This window comes from Callospermophilus lateralis, chromosome 18 (assembly GCF_048772815.1).
Source record: "Callospermophilus lateralis isolate mCalLat2 chromosome 18, mCalLat2.hap1, whole genome shotgun sequence".
Taxonomy (NCBI): domain Eukaryota; kingdom Metazoa; phylum Chordata; class Mammalia; order Rodentia; family Sciuridae; genus Callospermophilus; species Callospermophilus lateralis.
This window is the reverse complement of record NC_135322.1, coordinates 41836311-41856699: the sequence shown is the minus strand read 5'-3', so window position 1 is coordinate 41856699 and position 20389 is coordinate 41836311. Positions and strand designations below refer to the sequence as shown.

Here is a 20389-nt window from a genome sequence, read left to right as displayed (position 1 = left end):
GCATTGTCATTCCAAGTTTATTCCTCATTCTGTTAACCTCACTTTAGAGAGAAAACTATTTAAAAACAAATCTGTGATGGAGCACTGACATTATTAATCTCTATAGTTTTTGTTTACTTGTAATGTTTATATAGTGTATATAAATTCCATTAACTTTTTCAGTGAGGGGATGCTTTCTATTTGTTGATGAAATAAACAAATTGATATACTAATTGTTTCTAGTGTCTGCCTTGTGGGGGATTGATCATCCAATTGTAAAACTTAATATACAGGTTGTGAAGTAGTTAGTACATGCTGGAAACAACAAAAACTAAAAGCCTGCATATGGGCAGTTTTTGTGATATAAAACAATTTAAATTCTGGATGGTGTGAAATCATAATTTGGGTTAGCAGGTTGAAAAAATTAAACTTTATTTTGAATATGAACTTTGTGGAATATTTGGGTTTAGAAGAAGGCTTTGAGAGAGTAAAAGAGAATTGATGGTATTTCATCAGTATGGCAATTGTATGCTTTTTCTTCCCTCAGATTTTCCTCAAGAACGCTGTCCTGTGGTGCTTGCACCACTTTTATACCCTGAAAAACGGGACATTCTAATGGACAGGATCCTGCCTGATTCCGGAGGGGTTGCTAAAACCATGATGGAGAGTTCTTTGGCTGATTTCATGCAAGAAGTAGGCTATGGCTTTTGTGCAAGGTTGGTAGCAATACAAGTCAGACTTTTGATTATTCTTGTACCAAGCACAATGTTATTTTTTAATGCAAATTCCTTAGATTCTCTTTTTTAAAAAAATATTTTGATTGATTTTTGATTCAATTTGTGGTGCTGGGGATTGAACCCCGGGCCTCATACATGCCGGGCAAGTGCTTTTCCAAGTGGGCTATATCTCTTTCCCAAAGTCCTTAGATTTTTTTTTTGTTGTTGTTGTTTGTTTCTTTGTTCTTTTTAGTTATACATGACAGTAGAATGTATTTTGACTTACTATACAAACATGGAGTACAACTTCCTCTTCTGGTTGTACGTGATGTGAAATTACATTGGTTGTGTATTCATATGTGAACATAGGACAGTAATGTTTGATTTATTCTATTATCCTTCCTAATCCCATTTCTCTTCCCTTCTCTTCGTTCCCCCTTGTGTAATCCAAAGTACTTGTGTTCTTCCCTTCCCTTCCCTCATTGTGAGTTAGCATCCCCATATCAGAGCCATTTAGCTTTGGTTTTTTGGGATTGTCTGATTTCACTTAGCATGGTACTCTCTAGTTCTGTCCATTTCTGGCAAATGCCATAATCTATTTCTCTTTATGGCTGAGTAATATTCCATTGTGTATATATACCACATTTTCTTTGTTCATTCACCTTAGATTCTTTAATGTTATCTCTCAAAATTTTTGCTTTTTTGTTTTTTTGACAGTATTAGGGATTAAACCGAGGACATACATAGTGTGTGCTAGTCAAGCACTCTGTTACCGAGTTAGTGATATTTCAAGCCCTTTTTTTCTCTCTCCTCTCTATACTGCAGATTGAACTCTGAGTCATTTACATGCCAGGCAAGTGTGTTTCCACTGAGCTACATCTACAGCCAGTTTTTAAATTTTATTTTGAGACAGGGTCTCCCTATGTTGCCAAGAATAACCTTGAACTTATGAATAACCTTCTGCCTTAGCCTTTTAGCTAGTATCACAGGTGTGTGATACTATGCCCAGCTCTTTGCTTGAAAACTTTGATCTTCAACATATTAGTATTGGATCTACCTATAAACATTCTCAGGGCTATCCCTACCAGTTTCTCAAATTTAGGAATTGGAGGCTTATTCGTTTATTTGTTTGGGCTTATTTTTTTTGGTATCAGGGATTGAACTCCAGAGTACTCAACCACTGAGCCACATCCCTAGCCCTATTTTGTATTTTATTTAGAGACAGGGTCTCACCAAGTTGCTCAGCGCCTCGCCATTGCTGGCTTTGAACTTGCGATCATCCTGTCATAGCCTCCCAAGCCACTGGGATTACAGGCATGTGCCACCATACCCGGCTTTTTGTTGTTGTTGTTGTTGGGGGGGGACAGGTGGGTAACTGGGGACTTAATCCAGGGGTGCTTTGTTACTGAGCTACATCCCCAATCCTTTGTATTTTTTATTTTGAGACAGAGTCAATTCATTAAGTTGCTGTACTTAGGCTTGCAATTCTCCTGTCTCAGCCTGTGCAGTTGCTATGATAACAGGCATGTGCCACCGTGCCTGGCTCCTGAATCCAAGGTTCTCAGCCTAGTTATCAGAGTAAGCATATTTTAACTTTTGGAGAGTAAGAGAATGTTAGGCCAATGTTAGGGAACTTTGCTCTTAGTGCCTAATTTTCTCCTCCCATTCCTCAGTTTTCTCATCATGTCTTCATTTCTTGTCAGCCTTCTTTCATAACAGTGCCACTACCTCCTCTGGCAGTACTGGGGATTGAACCCAGGGACCAACCATCTACTCTAACACTTGACTGTCAATGTGACTCCTGGCCCATTTTAATTTGATTTATTTTGAGGCGGCGTCTTGCTAAGTTGCCTAGAGTGGCCTTGACCTCTTGATCCTCATCCTTCTTCCTTCACAAGTAGCTCCAATTATAGGTATATGCTATCTCACCTGGCTTTTCCTCCTGCTTTGTACTTTTATTTTTTCCTATAATAATGATTCAGCCCAGGGACACTCTATCTCTGCTATATCCTCAGCACTTTTTATTTTCTTATTTTGAGACAGGGTCTTGATCAGTTGCCTAGGCTGTCCTCCAACTTTGCAAACCTCCTTCCTCAGTGGCTGGGATTACACCTGTGAGCCACTGTGCCTAGTTCTATCCTTTACTTTTCTGTTTTCCTTACCTGTCAGGACACCAAAGGAAATTTTTAATACATTATTAGTAGCATTAGTATCACTTAGATCTTTGATATAGTGGACTGTTAATGTTTTTTCTGAGAGGAAGTTATTTTTATTTTTATACTGGAGATTTAACCCAGGGATGCTTTACCCCTGAGCTACATCCCAGCCCTTTTTAATTTTTTGTTTTTGAGACAGATTCTTGTTGCGTTGCTGAGGCTGGAGTCAAATTTGTAGTCCTGCCTCATCCTCCCAAGTCAATGGGATTACAGGCATGTGCCACCACACCTAGCACTTTTAAGTATAACTGTTAATGTTTCAAAAGCTGTTATATAAACCCACTCCCACTTATATTTGAAAAAATGAATTTATAAGTTTTAGGCATATGTACTCACTTTAATTTTTTCTAATTAACTTTCAAGATGCAGAGATCTAGGATGTATTTGCAAGGCTTTTTACATGTCAATAATCAAATTCACCTTCAGTGTAGAAATGACTTGATTTATACTGAAATTAGAAGATGCGTTAATTTCTTTGAGAAAAACCATTACTCTTGTCTATTTTCTTCTACTTCTTTACATTTCTGCCATTTTCTCATTTAAGTGGGAGATTATTATGTTTCTGAATATATAAAGGTAATAAGAAATGGATTCATTAATCTGCCTATATTATAAAACTGGTGATCCTCACCCAAGTGTTTAAATTTGTGTGTGTGTGGGGGGGTGGGTAATGGGGATTGAATCCAGGGCCTGGTGCATGCTAGGCAGGTTCTCTGCCACTGAACCACATCCCAGTCCAAGGACTCATTTATTAACTGTATTTCTTAATATTTTGGTTTTTGAGGTTGGTAGCATTTTAAATTTATATTTCTGTTTCAGTATTGAAGAATGTCGCAATATAATCATGCAGTTTGGTGTTCGGGAGGTCACAGCTGCCCAGGTTGCAAGGGTTTTAGGAATGATGGCTCGAACTCATTCAGGATTAACAGATGGTATTCCATTACAGGTTTGTTGAGTTTAGCTACTTTATTTAAGTGGGTTAATGTCCTGTTCTCTTTATTTTGTTGATTAAATTATAGTGTGATAGATAGTTGGATAGTTGGATTTGTTTAATGCAAGTTTTATTTCTACAGAGTATCTCTGCACCTGGCAGTGGGATCTGGAGTGATGGGAAAGATAAAAGTGATGGAGCTCAGGCACACACATGGAATGTGGAAGTCTTGATTGATGTTCTTAAAGAACTGGTAGGTACATGTAATCAGTTTTTTGATTTATTAATATTATATGTTTTATTAAAAAAAAGTTAAGTTTTTACAAATTCCAATTGAATAAGAGCAGCAGTGTGCTGTAATTCTCTTACTTTATAGCTTCAAAAAATAATGATGCAGGCTGGGGTTGTAGCTCAGAGAGAGTGCTTGCCTAGCATGTTTGAGGCACTGGGTTTAATCCTTAGCACCACATAAAAAATAAATAAATAAATAAAAGGTGCGTGTCTATCTACAACTAAAAAAAAAAATTCTTTTTTTTTTTTTTTTTTTTTAAATAATGATGCAAGCTATGTTGGTACACACCTGTAATCTGAACGATTTGGGAGACCAAAACAGGAAGATAGTCAGTTTTAGGCCAGTCTTAACATCTTAGACTCTGTCTTAAACTTTTTAATGGTACTGGGCATTGAACCCAGAGCTTTATTCATGGTAGGCAAATGCTCTACCACTGAACTATATCCATAGCCCCTTTTCTTTTAAAATACTTTTGTCTTTTTTTTTTGTTTTTACTTAAAAAGAAATATATGTGTGTGTGTGTGTGTGTGTGTGTATATATATATATATATACACACACATATTTATTTATTTATTTTAGTTGTAGTTGGACACAATATCTTTATTTTTAAGTGGTGCTGAGGATTGAATCCAGTGCCTCACCCGTGCAAGGCAGTTGCTCTACCACTGAGCTACAGCCCCAGCCCGTTTTTACTTTTTATACAAATATTTTTTTTAGCCGGGTGCAATGGCACACAATCTCTAATTGACACTGAATAACAGTATAGACTTTTAATTTTACCATAAGCTTTAAACTAGATTACTTTTTCCCTGGTATTTATGCCTGTAGCATTATTCAACACATGATCCATTATAGAATTCTGAATATAATATATACACTCCAACCCCTATGTTAACCACTTCTTCAAGTATCTATTAATATTTCTCATTGCTATAATAATTCTAATCACATGTAATAATCTGTTCCAACTTTTAATTGGATGAGAGGGAGTAGGTATATATCATTCTTGCTGATTGATTGATGTTACAGTCAAACAAGCACTAATATGGCAGCCCTGAGTTGCTTAGGGCCTTGCCAGGTTGCTGAGGCTGGCTTTGAACTTGTGATCCTTCTGCCTCAGCCTCTTGAACTGCTGAGATTATAGGCATGAGACACCACGCCCAGCACCCCCCACACCTGTTGGGTGTTTTTTTGTTTGTTTGTTTGTTTTGTTTTGTTGTGTTTTGTTTGGAGACACCATCTTGCTAAACTGCTTAGGGTCTTGCTAAGTTGTTGAGGCTGACATTGAACTTGAAATACTCCTGCCTTAGTCTCCAGAGTCACTGGGAGTAAAGGTGTGCATTGCTGCTTCTTTTTTCCTTTATATATTTAATTGTAAGATGATAATGCACCATAAATATTACTCTGTATTAATGAGAACCTTTGTGTGATGCATTCTGTTTTGAAACTTTCTAAGAGCTTGTGGAGGTCTTTCAAATCTTTTCAATCCTACAATATTTTTTCTTGTGTGTGTATATCTGTCGGCCTGTCTGTGTGTGCTATAGTGGGTATCAAAACCAGGGCCTCTAACATGCTAAGAACATGCTGTATCACTGAGCTACACCCCAGCCAAATTCAATAACTTACTTAAATTTCAGATTTTACTTGACCCTTCATTTCATGAAAGTTTGCATACATTAAACTTTGGAATGCTTTTTTATTTATTAGAACCCGAGTTTGAACTTCAAGGAAGTAACTTATGAACTGGACCATCCTGGATTTCAAATTCGTGACAGTAAAGGACTTCATAATGTGGTTTATGGCATTCAAAGGGGTTTGGGTATGGAAGTATTCCCAGTTGATTTCATATATAGACCTTGGAAACATGCGGAAGGCCAGGTAAGTGAACGGTATTTAACTGTAGAAGAAGAAGAAAAAAATTATTGCTATTGTATCTTCTACCCATTGATAAAGGAGTATTTGTTTTGCATAGCTTAGAAAAGCAGGCATCATCATAAATATTGAAGAAATAGTATAGTTTATTATAATCCTTTGAGGTTTTGAAATCAAGCTACTTTCTGAGTAGTTTAGTAATGTTGGTCTTCAAGATCATCTCATTTTGTACCTTTGGTCTTTCTGAAATGCCTGTTTTAAAAAAATGACCCATTATTATTATTATTATTATTGTTGTTGTTGTTGTTATTATATTATTATTATTATTGTAGTTACAGATGAACAGCATGCCTTCATTTTATTTAATTATTTTTATGTGGTGCTGAGGATTGAACCCAATGCCTTACACATGCCAGGCAAGCACTCTGCCACTGAGCCCCAGCCCTATTGCCCTTTTTTTGAGGGCAAATTAATTAAGATTTTTAATTGGAAATGTCTAATAACCCTGAGGTTAGCTTAAGGAAAATATTTTAAATTTTTATAGCATTCACAATTATGTTTGGTAGTTAGGAGTCTCTTTATTTTTGTTTCAGCTATCCTTCATTCAGCATTCCCTGATAAATCCAGAGATTTTCTGTTTTGCTGACTATCCTTGTCATACTGTTGCCACTGATATTTTGAAAGCACCACCAGAGGATGACAATCGTGAAATTGCCACATGGTAAATATTCTCGGCTCCCTCATCTTTAAAGGGTCACTTGTGATTTTTTTTTTAAATATAATCTTAACAGTAAGCAAGTATGTAGTTAATAATAGAATTAAATTAAAACAGTATTTTTAGGAGCCTACTTAAGTCTTTGTAGAGGGTGTCAGTGAATAAAATTCTTTAGTTCTCCTTTATACTAGTTACATCTCTATTTTTATAAGGTCTGCCATTAGACATTTTCTAAAGCATCAGAAATTTAGAACTATCAAATACTAGAAGGAGATTTGTGATTCTCCCTTGGTGTTAGAAGCTTATTCTTCTGTGTAGATTTGCTTGCTTGCTTTCTTTTGTAAGTTGCTCAAGATGGCCAATTTATACAGCCTTCTACTTCCAGCCCAATTATCTAGTTTTCTAAGTTCTAGTTCTAAATTTCTGAGGGAATCTGACTCTGAAACAAACTCTGAATTAGGTTCCTCGTGGTTCTCTTTGTCCAGAAATTCCTCGGGGAATCAGATAAGGATGGTGAAAGTACTTCCACATTGTTGAAATCATTCATGGCTTCAGGGAGGGGACATGACCTGGGTTATTCCAGAGGCACCTGCTTCACTGTTTCTTCAGATGATTTGTAACTGTAACCAGCTTCCTGTATCTATGGGTTCTATATCTGTCATTCAATAAACTGATGATTGAAAATATTTGGAAAGCAAACATTGTTTCTGTACTGCATAAGGATAGACTTCTGAGCAATATAGTAATAAAGTTATTTACATGATGTTTGCAGTTTAGCAGGTTTTACAAGTAAAGTAGAGATTATGTAAAGTTTTTTGGGGGATCTAGGTAGGTTATCGCCCCCTATCCCCTGCCTTACCAGGGATTGAACCCTTAGGTGCTTTCTTGTATTTCATTTACAGACAGGGTCACGCTGAGTTTCTTAGGGCTGTGCTAAGTTGCTGAGGGTGGCTTTGAATTCAGGATCCTCCTGCCTCAGCCTCTTGAGCTCCTGGGATTACAGGCGTGTGCCGCTGCACCGAGCTGGTTTTACTCTAAAGTCTCAATAGTCAACATCTTACATCTTCAACTTTACGTGCCACATTGATCTCTGTAGTAGCCACTTAACTCTGGTAGTACAAGGAATAACATGGTTGTGGCCAAAATATTATTTTTTAAATAGTCTGTGGGTGGGATTTCCCTTTTGAATATTGTTTACAACCCTGGTTTTGATAAATTGACCCTTACAGTTGTTTATTCTTCTCCCAAGTATAAGCTATAACATTGGATTTATAAGCTGGTTGTTCTTTTTCCTGTTACTCTTAATGTGTGTAGTAGTGTTTCTTCATTTTAACAGATAGACCTCTTCAATTTTTGTAAGACTTAAAAGGCATGATCACAATTGAACAAGTAATAATTCCTTAATATAGCTATTAGATTTAGGTTTCCCTCATTGGCTCAAAAATGTCTTTTACAGTTTCTGTGAGAATCCATACAAAGGTGATATAGTGTCTTTAATTTCACAAGCCTGTTTCTCTTTCCCTGCCTTGCCTCTCCCCTCTCCTATCCTGTCCTGTCCTGTGTTTCCTCATGGTGTTCAGTTTGTTTCTTTATCCACATATCCATCATGTACTCTAAGGGTAAATTTAGATCTTCAGACTTGATTTAAGTCAACCAGGCCAGGTACAGTGGCACATACCTGTAATCCTAGTAACTTGGGATGTTGAGACATGAGGATTCTAAGTTTAAGCCCAGCCTTAGTAAGTTAGTAAGACCCTGATTGTCCCTAATGAAAAGATGAAAAGAGCTAGGATATAACTCAGGCCAGCTTCAGTAATTTCATGAGACCCTGTCTCTAAAGAAAAAACTAAAAGGGTTAGGTATGTGACTCAGTGGGGATGGTAAAACACTCCTGGGCTATATCCCCATTACTGCCCCCTCCCCCCCCCCAAAAAAAAAAAGCCCAAAACAATATAATAATAATAAACCAACCAGATTGAACTTTGGGCCAGGAAACATTCATGGTGGGCATTATGGGCTTCAAACTTGGCATCACACCAGAAGTTCACACTTTCTTAAAATTTTGCATTACCAGAGTGATAAGTCTAAATTTTTTGTGGAATTTTTCTTGTGATTTGTTTGTTTGTACCAGGGATTGAACACAGAGACACTTAACCCCTGAGACACATCCTCAGCCTTTTTTATTTTGAGACAGGATCTCACTAAGTTGCTTAGGCTGGCTTTAAACTTGAGATCCTCTTGCCTCAGCCTCCCAAGTAATTGAGATTTCAGGCATGTGCCACTGTGCCTGGCTAATTTGTTTCTTTTACTTCATCCTAATCGTAAAAATTTCTCTTAGGCTTGGAGGATCTGTGGTTATGCAAACATGAAGTGGATTCATCCTGTTCTTCATCAGTTATTGCCTTTTAATGATTATGGCTTTTACTTTTCTTGGTTGGTGCTGGGAATTTAATCCAGGGCTTCCTGCAGCCTAGGCAGGTACTCTACCACTGAGCTATATCCGCATCCCCAAAAAGCACATATTTTTGAGATAAACAGAAATATTTTAAGTAATTCTCAAATGTTAAAGCATGCCAGTAGTTTGCTTTTCTTTTGGTGGCTGGTATCACTTATTTTCAAGTATATATGGGACTGGGATGAGGTTCTATTGTCAAGCTTAAATAACATATGTGGGGCCCTGGGTTTGATCCTCAGCACCAGAAAAAGAAAAGAAGAAAATGAGTATTGTAGGCTTTATATTTTCTTTGAAAAAGTATCTTTCTTTCATTTTTGTTAGGAAGAGCTTGGATTTGATTGAATCTCTATTGAGGCTTGCAGAGGTTGGGCAGTATGAGCAAGTCAAACAGCTCTTCAGCTTCCCTATCAAACACTGTCCAGACATGCTGGTATTGGCCTTACTACAAATCAACACTTCCTGGCATACCTTGCGCCATGAACTCATCTCCACTCTGATGCCAATTTTCCTTGGAAACCATCCTAACTCTGCCATTATTCTGCACTATGCGTGGCATGGGCAGGTAAGACATGACAGTTTGCTCATCATTTCTTCATCTAAATAATTGACATTCTTTGAAATCTTGAGGGATTTTCAGTAGACAAATTCATTATTAATTTTTAAGTTAGTATAAGATTCTGATGAAATCATAATGCCCTAAAATGTGTTGTATCTTTTAGGATCATGCTGGCCTTAAAATATTCCAAAAAGCAGAGAAATAAAGATAAATTTTTAAAAAAATCGAATATTAAAGCACTCTTTTGCTGGAGCACCAATATCCTTTTATTTCTTTTTTGGCACTGCAGATCAAACTCAGGGCCACTGAACTGTGTCCCTAGTGCATCCCCTGCCGCCCTCCCTTGAAGGGGATTAGATACCAGGAATTGATCCTGAGGGTACTGAAGCCACATCTCTATCCCTTTTTATTATTTTAAAACAGGGTCTCATTAAGTTACTTACAGCCTCATTAAGTTGCTGAGACTGACTTAGAACCTGAGATTCTTCTGCCTCAGCTTCCCAAGCTGCTGGGATTATAGGAATGTGCTACTACATCCAGCACCTAGCCCTTTAAAAAAATTTTTTTTTCTTTAATTTTCTACTTGATTGCCCAGGCTGACCTTGAACTTGTGCTTCCCTTGCCTCAGCCTCCCTACTAGCTAGGCTTACATATATGCTATCCATGCCTGGCTATATCTATTGTTTCTTCTTAATAACATTTTTAATGTGAAAAATATAGAAATTTTTAAGAAAATACAGTCACTTTCTCCCTATGCTTTAACTCTTCCTCTTAGTGGCTTAAAATTATTCTTATATTAGTTTATATTACATAGAAGCATATTAAAAATTAAATTTATAAAGAAAGCTCTTTAAAATAAATGAAAAATATTAGCTGTTTCATGCTAGTTACTCCTCCATCTCCAGAGACTTAATTCATATGGGAGACTTAATTTACAAAATGTTTAGCCAACCTTAAAACCAAGCATTTACAGAACTTTTCCTGATTTTTTCATAGTTCTGAGATGAAAAGGGCAGGCTGAAAGGAGCTGTCTCTCTTCAGTCCTGGTTCAGTGTTTGTTCTAGTTGGAAGATTTGCTACCCTGGATCTATTAATAGAATATTATGATTTGGATATAGTAATTGTAAGTGCCTTGTTGTGGCTTCTATGAGAACATTTCAAATGAGGACGAACTGTTTTGTTTCCATCTTCAACTGCTAGTCTTTTTTTTTTTTTTTTTTTTTTTAAATTTGGTATTAGGGATTGAACCCAGGGTGCTTAACCACAGAGCCACATCCTCAGTCTTTTGTATATTTTATTTAGAGAAAAGGTCTCACTGAGATGATTAGGGCCTCACCAAGTTGCCAAGGTTGGCCTTGAACTCCCAATCCTCCTGACTCAGCCTACCAAGCTGCTGGGATTATAGGTTTGCCCCACCATACCTGACTTAGCTGCTAATCTTTAGGTTGTTTTTTCATTTTGGCTCTTTCAGGGATAGAAGTCAAGGTCTTGCACATGTTTGGCAAGCACGCTACTAGTGATCTTTTAGGTCAGTTATGAAAGCAAGCCTATTTGTGGGTTCAAAAAGAAATTGACTGGCCATGGGGACACATGCCTGTAATCACTGTGGCTCAAGAGGTTGAGTGAGGAGAATTGCGAGTTCAAAACCATCCTCAGCAAAAGTGAGGCACTGAGGAACTCAGTGAGACCTTGTCTCTAAATAAAAATACAAAGTAGGGATGGGGATGTGGCTCAGTGGTCAAGTGCCTCTGTATCAAAAAGGAACGAAAGAAATTGAATGATTACTACGAAATGAACATGCTTGAGTTGGTTATGGTGGTGTACCCTATAATCCCAGTGATTTGGGATAGCAGTGACTTAGGATAGCAAGTTTGAGGCCAGCCTCATCAAATTAGCAAGGCCGTTAGCAAGTGTATATTATCACTTCCCAAAATACTGATACAGCACTGTATGATTCAACATGAAAGGTAATTTCCTTATAAACTATTCTTATTTTTATTTACAGACTGGTGATTTGTAGCTTTCCTTAATTTTATATGGGAGTAGTGGGGAGTGAACTTAGGGGTTCAGTTTAGTTTTACTCATCTCCAGCTTTTTTTTTTTTCTTTGAGACAGGGTCTTGCTAAGTTGCAGAGGCTGGCTTCAAACTTGACATCCTTCTGTCTTAGCTTCCCAAGTTGCTGGGATTATAGACATGTGCCACCATGCCCACTTTATAGCTTAATTTTAAGGAATTAATAATTTTGGTGCACCCACATGTTCATTCCATATTACATCTTGATCCTATCAACCTGGGAGAACAGAAGTTTTAGCTTTTATAGTGTTTATTAAAGAGGAAATCAAGGAAGAAACAGTTGAATATAAAGGCTGAAGGAAACATTCTACAGAATATGCCATGGAACTTTTGGGAAAGTTCAAGAATTTTATTTTCATTTCCATTTTGTCTGAGAAATGTCATTGATTATTTATTTTTCCACCATTGTCTTGAAATTTCTATTTGAAGGTTCACATGTTTAATTTCAAAGAGCTCATTCTTGACATCTGAAAAATTATTTTTCATACATCTTAAAGACTGAGCATGTTCTACCTTTCTGAGGAAATAAATTTATGCTTTTAAAGTTTAAAAAAAAAAAAAAAAAAAAAGAAAATGGATAAGCAGACTTATAGACACATGTAATTTTGTTGAATGATTATGAACTCGGTTTCAGAGCCATTTAGGGGAAAATAACTTTGCTTTCCCCTAAACAATGTTAATATAAATTGTATGGCCTGAACTTAGTGTTTGTACTGATACATCTGAGTTTTACCTAAGGATAACAAGAAAATTTATACCACCTATCAAAATGGATAGCAATTTATCTATTTACTTTTCTTCTTTCTTTCTTAGGGACAGTCTCCCTCAATTCGCCAACTCATTATGCATGCAATGGCAGAATGGTACATGAGAGGGGAGCAGTATGACCAGGCCAAATTGTCTCGAATACTTGATGTGGCCCAGGACTTGAAGGTGATTTCAGAATGAAATTGATTTATTCATTAATGATTTAAAAAGCTATAGATTCTTAAGGAATAATTTATATGTAACTAGGTCTTGGATAGAATGAGTTGATATAGAATTTTGCCTTTATATTCAAAGGAATAGGAAAGAGTAAATGTTTTAGTAAATGTGTTCACTTATTTTTTTATTTGTCCTCTGCATATTGCAAGGCTGTTAGCAAGTGGTAATTAAGGTTCTTTCATAAGTAATCCATGAAGTGTAATTTTGGAGAAACTATTTGTTTGTACTCTTAGCTAATTTATTAGAGTCAATAATATCTAAGAAATAGTCTGACTAAATATCATTACTCATTTGGTACATTAGTAAAGGGGATTTTGTTATGTTTATGTTAGTCTAAACCTGCATTTAGATTTTAAAAATGATTAAAGATTATTATTCAAGCTTTGAGTCTTACTTTGTTCTGGGTTTAATTATTTGTAAAAACACAGGGTAAAATTTATTTTGAAGGTAGAGTCATGTTGACCTTTCAGATATCTTATTTTAAGTTAAGACTGTTACCACTGAATTTATTAAATTGTGAACTCCCTTGTCTCACTGCCTTGCACGGTGACCAGGGAAATATTAGCATTATGTTTTATTTAGACTTGTGTGCAAAAAAGCAGAAAATAGAAAGTAGGCTACAGGAATATTGCTTGACTTGGCATTTCTATTATTCTTTTTTCTTTAGGCCTTGTCTATGCTGCTAAATGGTACTCCATTTGCCTTTGTTATTGACCTTGCTGCACTAGCTTCACGTCGTGAATACCTCAAACTTGACAAGTGGCTCACAGATAAAATTCGGGAACATGGGGTAAGCAAGTTTTATGCATTTATTTCTTCTTTGAAATTTGGTGATTAAAATGCTTAAGAAACAAGTTTTCTTTTTGTTTTTTAAGCGGTGGTAGGAATTGAACCCATGTCCTGGCTAGGCAAGTGAGTGCTCTACTAGTGAGCTACTTGTCTGACTCCAAGAATCAGCTTTATAAGATGGCAACTAAAATGTCATTTATTCTAGATTTTAGTCATATTTCTTAATTATTGTTAATGTGAAAGAAATAAGATCAATTTTAAATAAACTGAGAAACATTTCTGTTTTTAGGAGCCTTTTATTCAAGCATGCATGACTTTTTTAAAAAGACGGTGCCCTTCTATTTTGGGTGGACTTGCCCCAGAGAAAGACCAGCCCAAAAGTGCTCAACTTCCTCCTGAAACTCTGGCAACAATGTTGGCTTGTCTACAGGCTTGTGCGGGGTAAGGAGAATGTTCTAGAAAATGGATGTTTTATACTTGAATTGGATTATATTGATAGGGTTGATTTGGGGTAGGGGAGATTGAATAAAATGACTGCATTTAAAAATAATTCAGTGATTTTTAAATCCAAGTTAGTTTACTGTTTGCAGTATACATTAGATCAATTGTGTTAATTTTTTGAACGTAGTATGAGATAGGGATCCACATTCATTTTTTTGCACATGGGATATTCAGTTGTCCCTGCACCATTTTTTGAAAATACCAATAACTTTGTGGTGTCTTTTTCTTATACATGTGTTGCCTTTGATATGCTAGTATTAAAATTGCTTGTCTGTTTGCTTTGCCATATCTTAGTTTGGATGTATTTTTGACAAAATAAAGATATGCCAGTGTTCAGAAAATTCTAGTAATGAATGACATACAAAGAGGTGGGAGTATAATAGAAATTTAGCCATGTGCTCAAAGAATGCACACCTCTCCAAACCCTGCTAGGGATTATTTAACTTTGGTCTTGAGTCTCAAATGCTCGGCAAGACCTCTACCCATAGTCCCACATTTTGATTTAAAAACCAGGTTGGTTTATTGAGGTGTTGTTTTAGAAAGTAACAGGTATGTTTTTCATTGTTCTTCTCTTCTTAGGAGTGTTTCTCAGGAATTATCAGAGACCATCCTCACCATGGTAGCCAATTGCAGTAATGTTATGAATAAGGCCCGACAGCCGCCACCTGGAGTTATGCCAAAAGGACGCCCTCCTAGTGCTAGCAGCTTAGATGCCATTTCTCCTGTTCAGGTAAACTAATGCTAATGTGTCTGCATTTGTTAGTAGGCATAGAATAAAATAAGTTTCTATAGCTTCCTTAATAGTTTATTGCTGGGTAAGGTAATGTTGAGGCAGGGGGATTACAAGTTTGAGGCCAGCCTGGGCAGCGTAGTTAGACGTAGTCATGTTTCAGGCCTGGGAATGTAGCACTGTGGTAGAGTAAGCACCCTTGGGTTTGATTCCTAGTACTACTTTCACCACAAAAAGTTACTACATTTTATTTTAAAAAAATTGTTTGTTTTGAAAGTGGGAATTTGCATTGGGCTAAACCCCCGGAACCCCCACCCTTTTTGTGATATTCTTGTTGATTTGCTTAATTTGGTCTTCACTAAATTACTTAGGATATTCCCCAACTTGTGATCCCTCTTGCCTCAGCCTCCTGAGTCACTGAGATTATAGGCATATGCCGTCGTGGCACCCAATCTTTCATTTTGGACATTATGTAAATTATCTGCACATATTAATAGTATCTGTGTATATTTTAAAGAAGATCCATGAGTAAGTATGGTAGTTGAAAATAGATTTTTATCATCAACAGAACATGATTCTGACAGGAAAGAGACAAAGCCACTTAAATAGTTAAATGAAAAGGATTTCTTTTTAAAAATGAGAACTGCTTATATTCTTGAAGTAAGCACTGCCTGTGAACCTGATGTGTCTTCTTGGGTGTCATGGGCCAAGTAAAATGCTAGAGCCTAGCAACTTGTGATAACTAGGGCTCTTCAGCTCTCAATTGAACTGCTCCTTTAAAAACAAGGTACATTTAAGTTCAGTTCTCTGTCATCAATTACCCTGTTCCTTTTGGGAGCTTCTTATTCTGTTTGTTTCCGGTGGCATTGAATGGCAGATTGGGGTTTAAGGAAAGAAAAAGTTACTTATAATTCTTCAGTTGTTACTTTATAGAGGAATTTATTTCATTGTTCATAGTAATAAAGGTACAAAGGAGTGTCATAAGCTAGGAAGAATTCAAGTTTTGGTTTTAATTATCTTTAAAAAATATTTTGGTTGGATAGTATACCTTGTTTTTTTGTTAGTTTGGTATTAAAGTTAGAGCTAAACTTCACCAATCCTAAAATTCTTTTCCCCCCATGTTTTTTCAATATGTGCATTATGTTTGTAAATAAGGGTAGGATTTGTTTTTACATATTCATACATATGATATAACGATATAATTTGATATTATCCCAACTGAAGATTCTTAAGATTTTGACTTCATGTTTTGGCTGGAAGATTTATTGCTAATTTCTAATGGTTTTAGTGTATTGAAAGTCAAATAATTTGCTTGATAGATTGTTTTAAAGTAGCTTACTGGAATTTACAATGATAATAAGTCCACCAAGTCATTACTAAATAATTCGTAGTATAGCAATGGGTTAATTTATCTTTTTTGTTGTTATTATTTTTCTTTTTTTAATTTTTGTTTTTGACCTTCTAAGTTTGGTCTATTTCGCTTAATATATGGTATCAAATTCCAAACATTTTCAAATGACTTAATATATATATATATTTTTTTTAGTTGTTGATGTTTATTTTATTCATTTATGTATATATGGTGCTGAGAATTTAACCCAGTGCCTCACACATGCTAGACATGGGCTCTACCACTGAGCTACAATCCCAGCCCTGTTGTCATCCTTGAAAGTATGATAGCCTTGTTCTGTGGCTTTGGTATATTTGGGTAGGGACTAACTCTTTAAACCTATTCTTTATACATAGTTTAAAATGACTCATTTGAACAAGGGTGGTGTATGCATATAATCTCAATGAGTGAGGGAGGCTGAGGAGTATCACAGGATTGAGGCCAGCCTCTGGAACTTAGCAAGATCCTGTCTCAAAAAACAAAAACAACAAAAAAGGGCTAGGGATGTTTATTGATAGAGTCTCTGGATTCAATCCCCAATTGGGGATTGGTGGTGGAATATAAAGAGCTATTGTTAACAATTGCTTTACCCATGTCATGTCTGCCTTTCCTTGAAATACACTTTAATACACTTTTATGATATTTTTCCTTAGATTGACCCTCTTGCTGGAATGGCATCTCTTAGTATAGGTGGTTCAGCTGCCCCTCACACCCAGAGTATGCAGGGCTTTCCTCCAAATTTGGGTTCTGCATTCAGTACCCCTCAGTCACCAGCAAAAGCATTTCCACCTCTTTCAACCCCAAATCAAACAACAGCGTTCAGTGGTATTGGAGGACTTTCATCACAGCTTCCAGGTAAGGGGGAGTTGGGCACGTGCACAGATTATTTATAAATTTCATTGTGCCTTTGTATATGGTTAAGGTGTTTTGGAGTGACTGGAATGATCTACTTAATTGAAATTGTTAAAGCTGCTTCAGTGTCCCAAACTGGGAAGAGAAAAGCATACTATTTATTATTACATTCAATTCAATCTACCTGGAATGAAGAATTAGGTTATTTATACTTATGAAGTTAATTGAGCTATTCAGTAAGGATTCTGTGTTACCAAACACCAGTATGTATAATGTGTTGATCACATTGTTTTTAGATTTTGTTTGTTATTTTTTGATGCTGACGATTGGACCCAGGCCCTCCCATATGCTAATCAATATGAGTTTTGCCCCTAAATCATATCCCTCATCCATATCACAGATTTTAGAACTCCTAGCTTTATGTATCTCTCCAATTGGTGTAATTATGGTGGAAATTTTTGTGTTTATGTATAAGATTCAAGTCTTTGCCTTCAAATGATAATAAAAACCATAGAAATTTTTTTAAAAATATTTTTTCAAGTTGTAGATGGACACAATACATTTATTTATTTATTTATTTATTTTTTTGAGAGAGAATTTTAATATTTATTTTTTAGTTATCGACGGACACAACACCTTTGTATGTGGTGCTGAGGATCAAACCCGGGCCGCACGCATGTCAGGCGAGCGTGCTACCGCTTGAGCCACATCCCCAGCCCCAAGACATTTAAATTGATGGTGCTGAGGGTCAAACCCAGTGTTTCCCATGTGCTAGGGGAGCAATTTACCACTGAGCCATAACCTCAGCCCTACTTAGAACTTTTTCAGATATTCACTTTGTAACTTTACATTGAAGTAAAGCTTTACATTGAAGTAAAGGCTATTTTTTTTTGGCTTGTACCTACTTCTCTTGAGCTACAATGTTCAGGCTGTAAGATATGATTCTAAAAGTTAAGGAAGATATATTTATTATCTTGTAACATTGTTAATAGTGCTGCCATATGGTTCTAGATCTGATGGTTCACTTACTTCCTCCTATTTTATCCTATTGTCCTTGTTGCAGGACACCTATAAAAAGCTAAATATAGTATATAACACAATTTGTATTATGAGATTGAATATAATTATGGTATTATTATTACTACTACTATTTCTATATTAGTGGCTCAGAGGCTCACACATTCTAGGCAAGTGCTCCCATTGAACTATACTTATACCCAACCGTTTTATTTTTTGTTTTAAAATAGGGTTGCTCAGTTGTCATCCTCAGCTAGCGGAGTAACTGGAATTACAGTTGTTATTTACCACACCTGTGCCAGCTGCTTTTATTTTGAGTACCTTGAATAGTTTTAAATTTGCATAGTCAGAAATAAAAATGAATTAATAAAATGCTGAAAATTTTAATCATTGTCTATTTTTGTCCCCTCTTAAAGTTTTTTTTTTTTTTTTTTTTGGGTAGGGGGTGGTTGCTGGGGATTGAACCCTAAGGATGCTGATCCTTTGCTCTTTTTTTTTTTGTTGTTGTTTTATTTTGAAAAGGGTGTCTCATCTTGCTTAGGGCCTTGCTAAATTGCTGAAGTTGGTATTGAACTCACATCCTCCTTCCTCAGCCTCCGGAGTTGGAGTTGCTGGGATTACAGGTGTGCACCACCATGCCTAGCTTAGTTAGATTTTCAATAAAATTTAGATGTCTATAGAGAATCAACAATCTGACTTTTAAAAAATGAGAAGCTACATCTAAGTTGTGAATAGATTCAAGAACCCGAGTAATGATAGAAATTCTGGCTGCCTTCATTCTCTCTAGTAGGTGGTCTTGGCACAGGCAGCCTGACTGGTATAGGAACCGGGGCTCTTGGACTCCCTGCAGTGAATAATGACCCTTTTGTGCAGAGAAAACTGGGCACCTCTGGACTGAACCAGCCTACATTCCAGCAGAGTAAGATGAAACCTTGTAAGTGGTAGTGTTGTCTGTGATTGTGAAGTGTGATTGAGGTACATTAGAAATTTTATTGTGTGTCTGCTTTGTTGTCCCTAGTGTTGTATAAACAAAAACATTGACTTATGTAATGTATTGTTAGTAGAGCCATATATTGGTGTGCATCCTAGAACAATGAGAATAAATTCACAAATATGAATTATTGAAGTAAAAATTTGAGATATCACTCTACCTTTGTTTTGGATTGCCAGAGCAAAGGTAAGAAGTTCCATCTTCAGGGAGTTATTCTAAAGAGGAGGTATGGTGTTAAAAAAAGTTCTTTCTTTTTTTAAAAAATATTTTTATTAATCGATAGACCTTTATTTATTTAATTGTTCATATGTGGTGCTGAGAATCAAACACAGTGCTTCTCACATGCTTGGCAAGTGTTCTACCATTGAGCCCCAGCCCCAGCCCAAGAGCAAAGTTCTTTAACCTAAAAATTTTCTAGTATTGATTTTTGACAGCCAGAACAATGTCCTGTTTGTTTCAGTTTGCCAAGTTTATAAAGCAAAGCCCTCAAACTCATGATCTCCTTCCTATCTTTCTTAATAGCTGAGTTTTATAGGTCTCTGTAACTGTTCCCAGCTAACTTTTCTAATATAAGGAGCAGTAATTTTCATTTATCAATCAAGAAGTGCCAGGTCTCAAAATTACATGTTAATAAATCTCGTAACGACTATATATGAAGTCAAAGAGTAAGAATTGGAAAACAGTTGAATTCATTGCAGTTATCAATAATTGGTAGGAAAATGATGAGATGGAAAGGTGTATTTATCAACTTTATGTTGCTTGACCAAAAATAAAATACATAACAATATTTAACTTATTAAAGTACATTATAATATTTAACTTATTTTAAGATTATAGATTTATAATATATATATACTTTATTTTTCATAAACACTGCTATAAAATGTGTATGGTATAATTTACAGCCAGTTGTCAGTTTCACCTCCTTAGTTATAATACAAGTCAGAAGTTATCTTTATAAACCCATAAGTTTAATTGACCCTTATCTTTCTTTTCATTGGCAATAAATATTTGTGATAATAAAGATTAAAATATCAGCTGACTTGCAAATGTTAGTGTGAAAGGCTTGTCTGAATGTTATGTTTTGTAGCATGCTGTGTGTTAATAGCAGGGTGTTATGTACTCGGATTGCTTATTCTAATATGCTAGAAGATTTTTATTATGAAGTAGTAAGAATTACTAACCTCAAGTGGATTATATTAAGGGTAAGTGTTAGGAGTTTGAGCCTAGTGAACTTTTCATGTCCTGAAGAACGTTATTGAAGTAGTACTATGCAAGATAATTAATTGAAAGTCTTTTCTGTGTACCTAAAACACCTTAATATTTAA

General features: G+C 36.0%; 1 protein-coding gene and 1 non-coding gene across 7 annotated transcripts in view; both read left to right on the top strand.

Moving 5' to 3' along the window:
• Cnot1 (CCR4-NOT transcription complex subunit 1) overlaps positions 1 to 20389 on the top strand; it is an 80026-nt gene that overhangs the window by 26004 nt on the left and 33633 nt on the right. For 3 of the 6 annotated variants that reach the window (XM_076838732.2, XM_076838734.2, XM_076838738.2), the window contains 12 exons: positions 527 to 695; positions 3731 to 3857; positions 3985 to 4095; positions 5843 to 6013; positions 6601 to 6728; positions 9499 to 9739; positions 12621 to 12740; positions 13459 to 13581; positions 13870 to 14021; positions 14661 to 14811; positions 16855 to 17056; positions 18858 to 19004. In XM_076838732.2, coding sequence (XP_076694847.1) covers positions 527 to 695; positions 3731 to 3857; positions 3985 to 4095; positions 5843 to 6013; positions 6601 to 6728; positions 9499 to 9739; positions 12621 to 12740; positions 13459 to 13581; positions 13870 to 14021; positions 14661 to 14811; positions 16855 to 17056; positions 18858 to 19004 — 1842 coding nt within the window. The remainder of the gene's footprint in view (positions 1 to 526; positions 696 to 3730; positions 3858 to 3984; positions 4096 to 5842; positions 6014 to 6600; positions 6729 to 9498; positions 9740 to 12620; positions 12741 to 13458; positions 13582 to 13869; positions 14022 to 14660; positions 14812 to 16854; positions 17057 to 18857; positions 19005 to 20389) is intronic. The other 3 variants (XM_076838737.2, XM_076838735.2, XM_076838736.2) reach the window with 3 other exon arrangements.
• On the top strand, positions 15474 to 15606 carry LOC143384602 (small nucleolar RNA SNORA50). Its single transcript, XR_013089394.1, has one exon. It is a non-coding gene; the product is annotated as a small nucleolar RNA SNORA50 (small nucleolar RNA).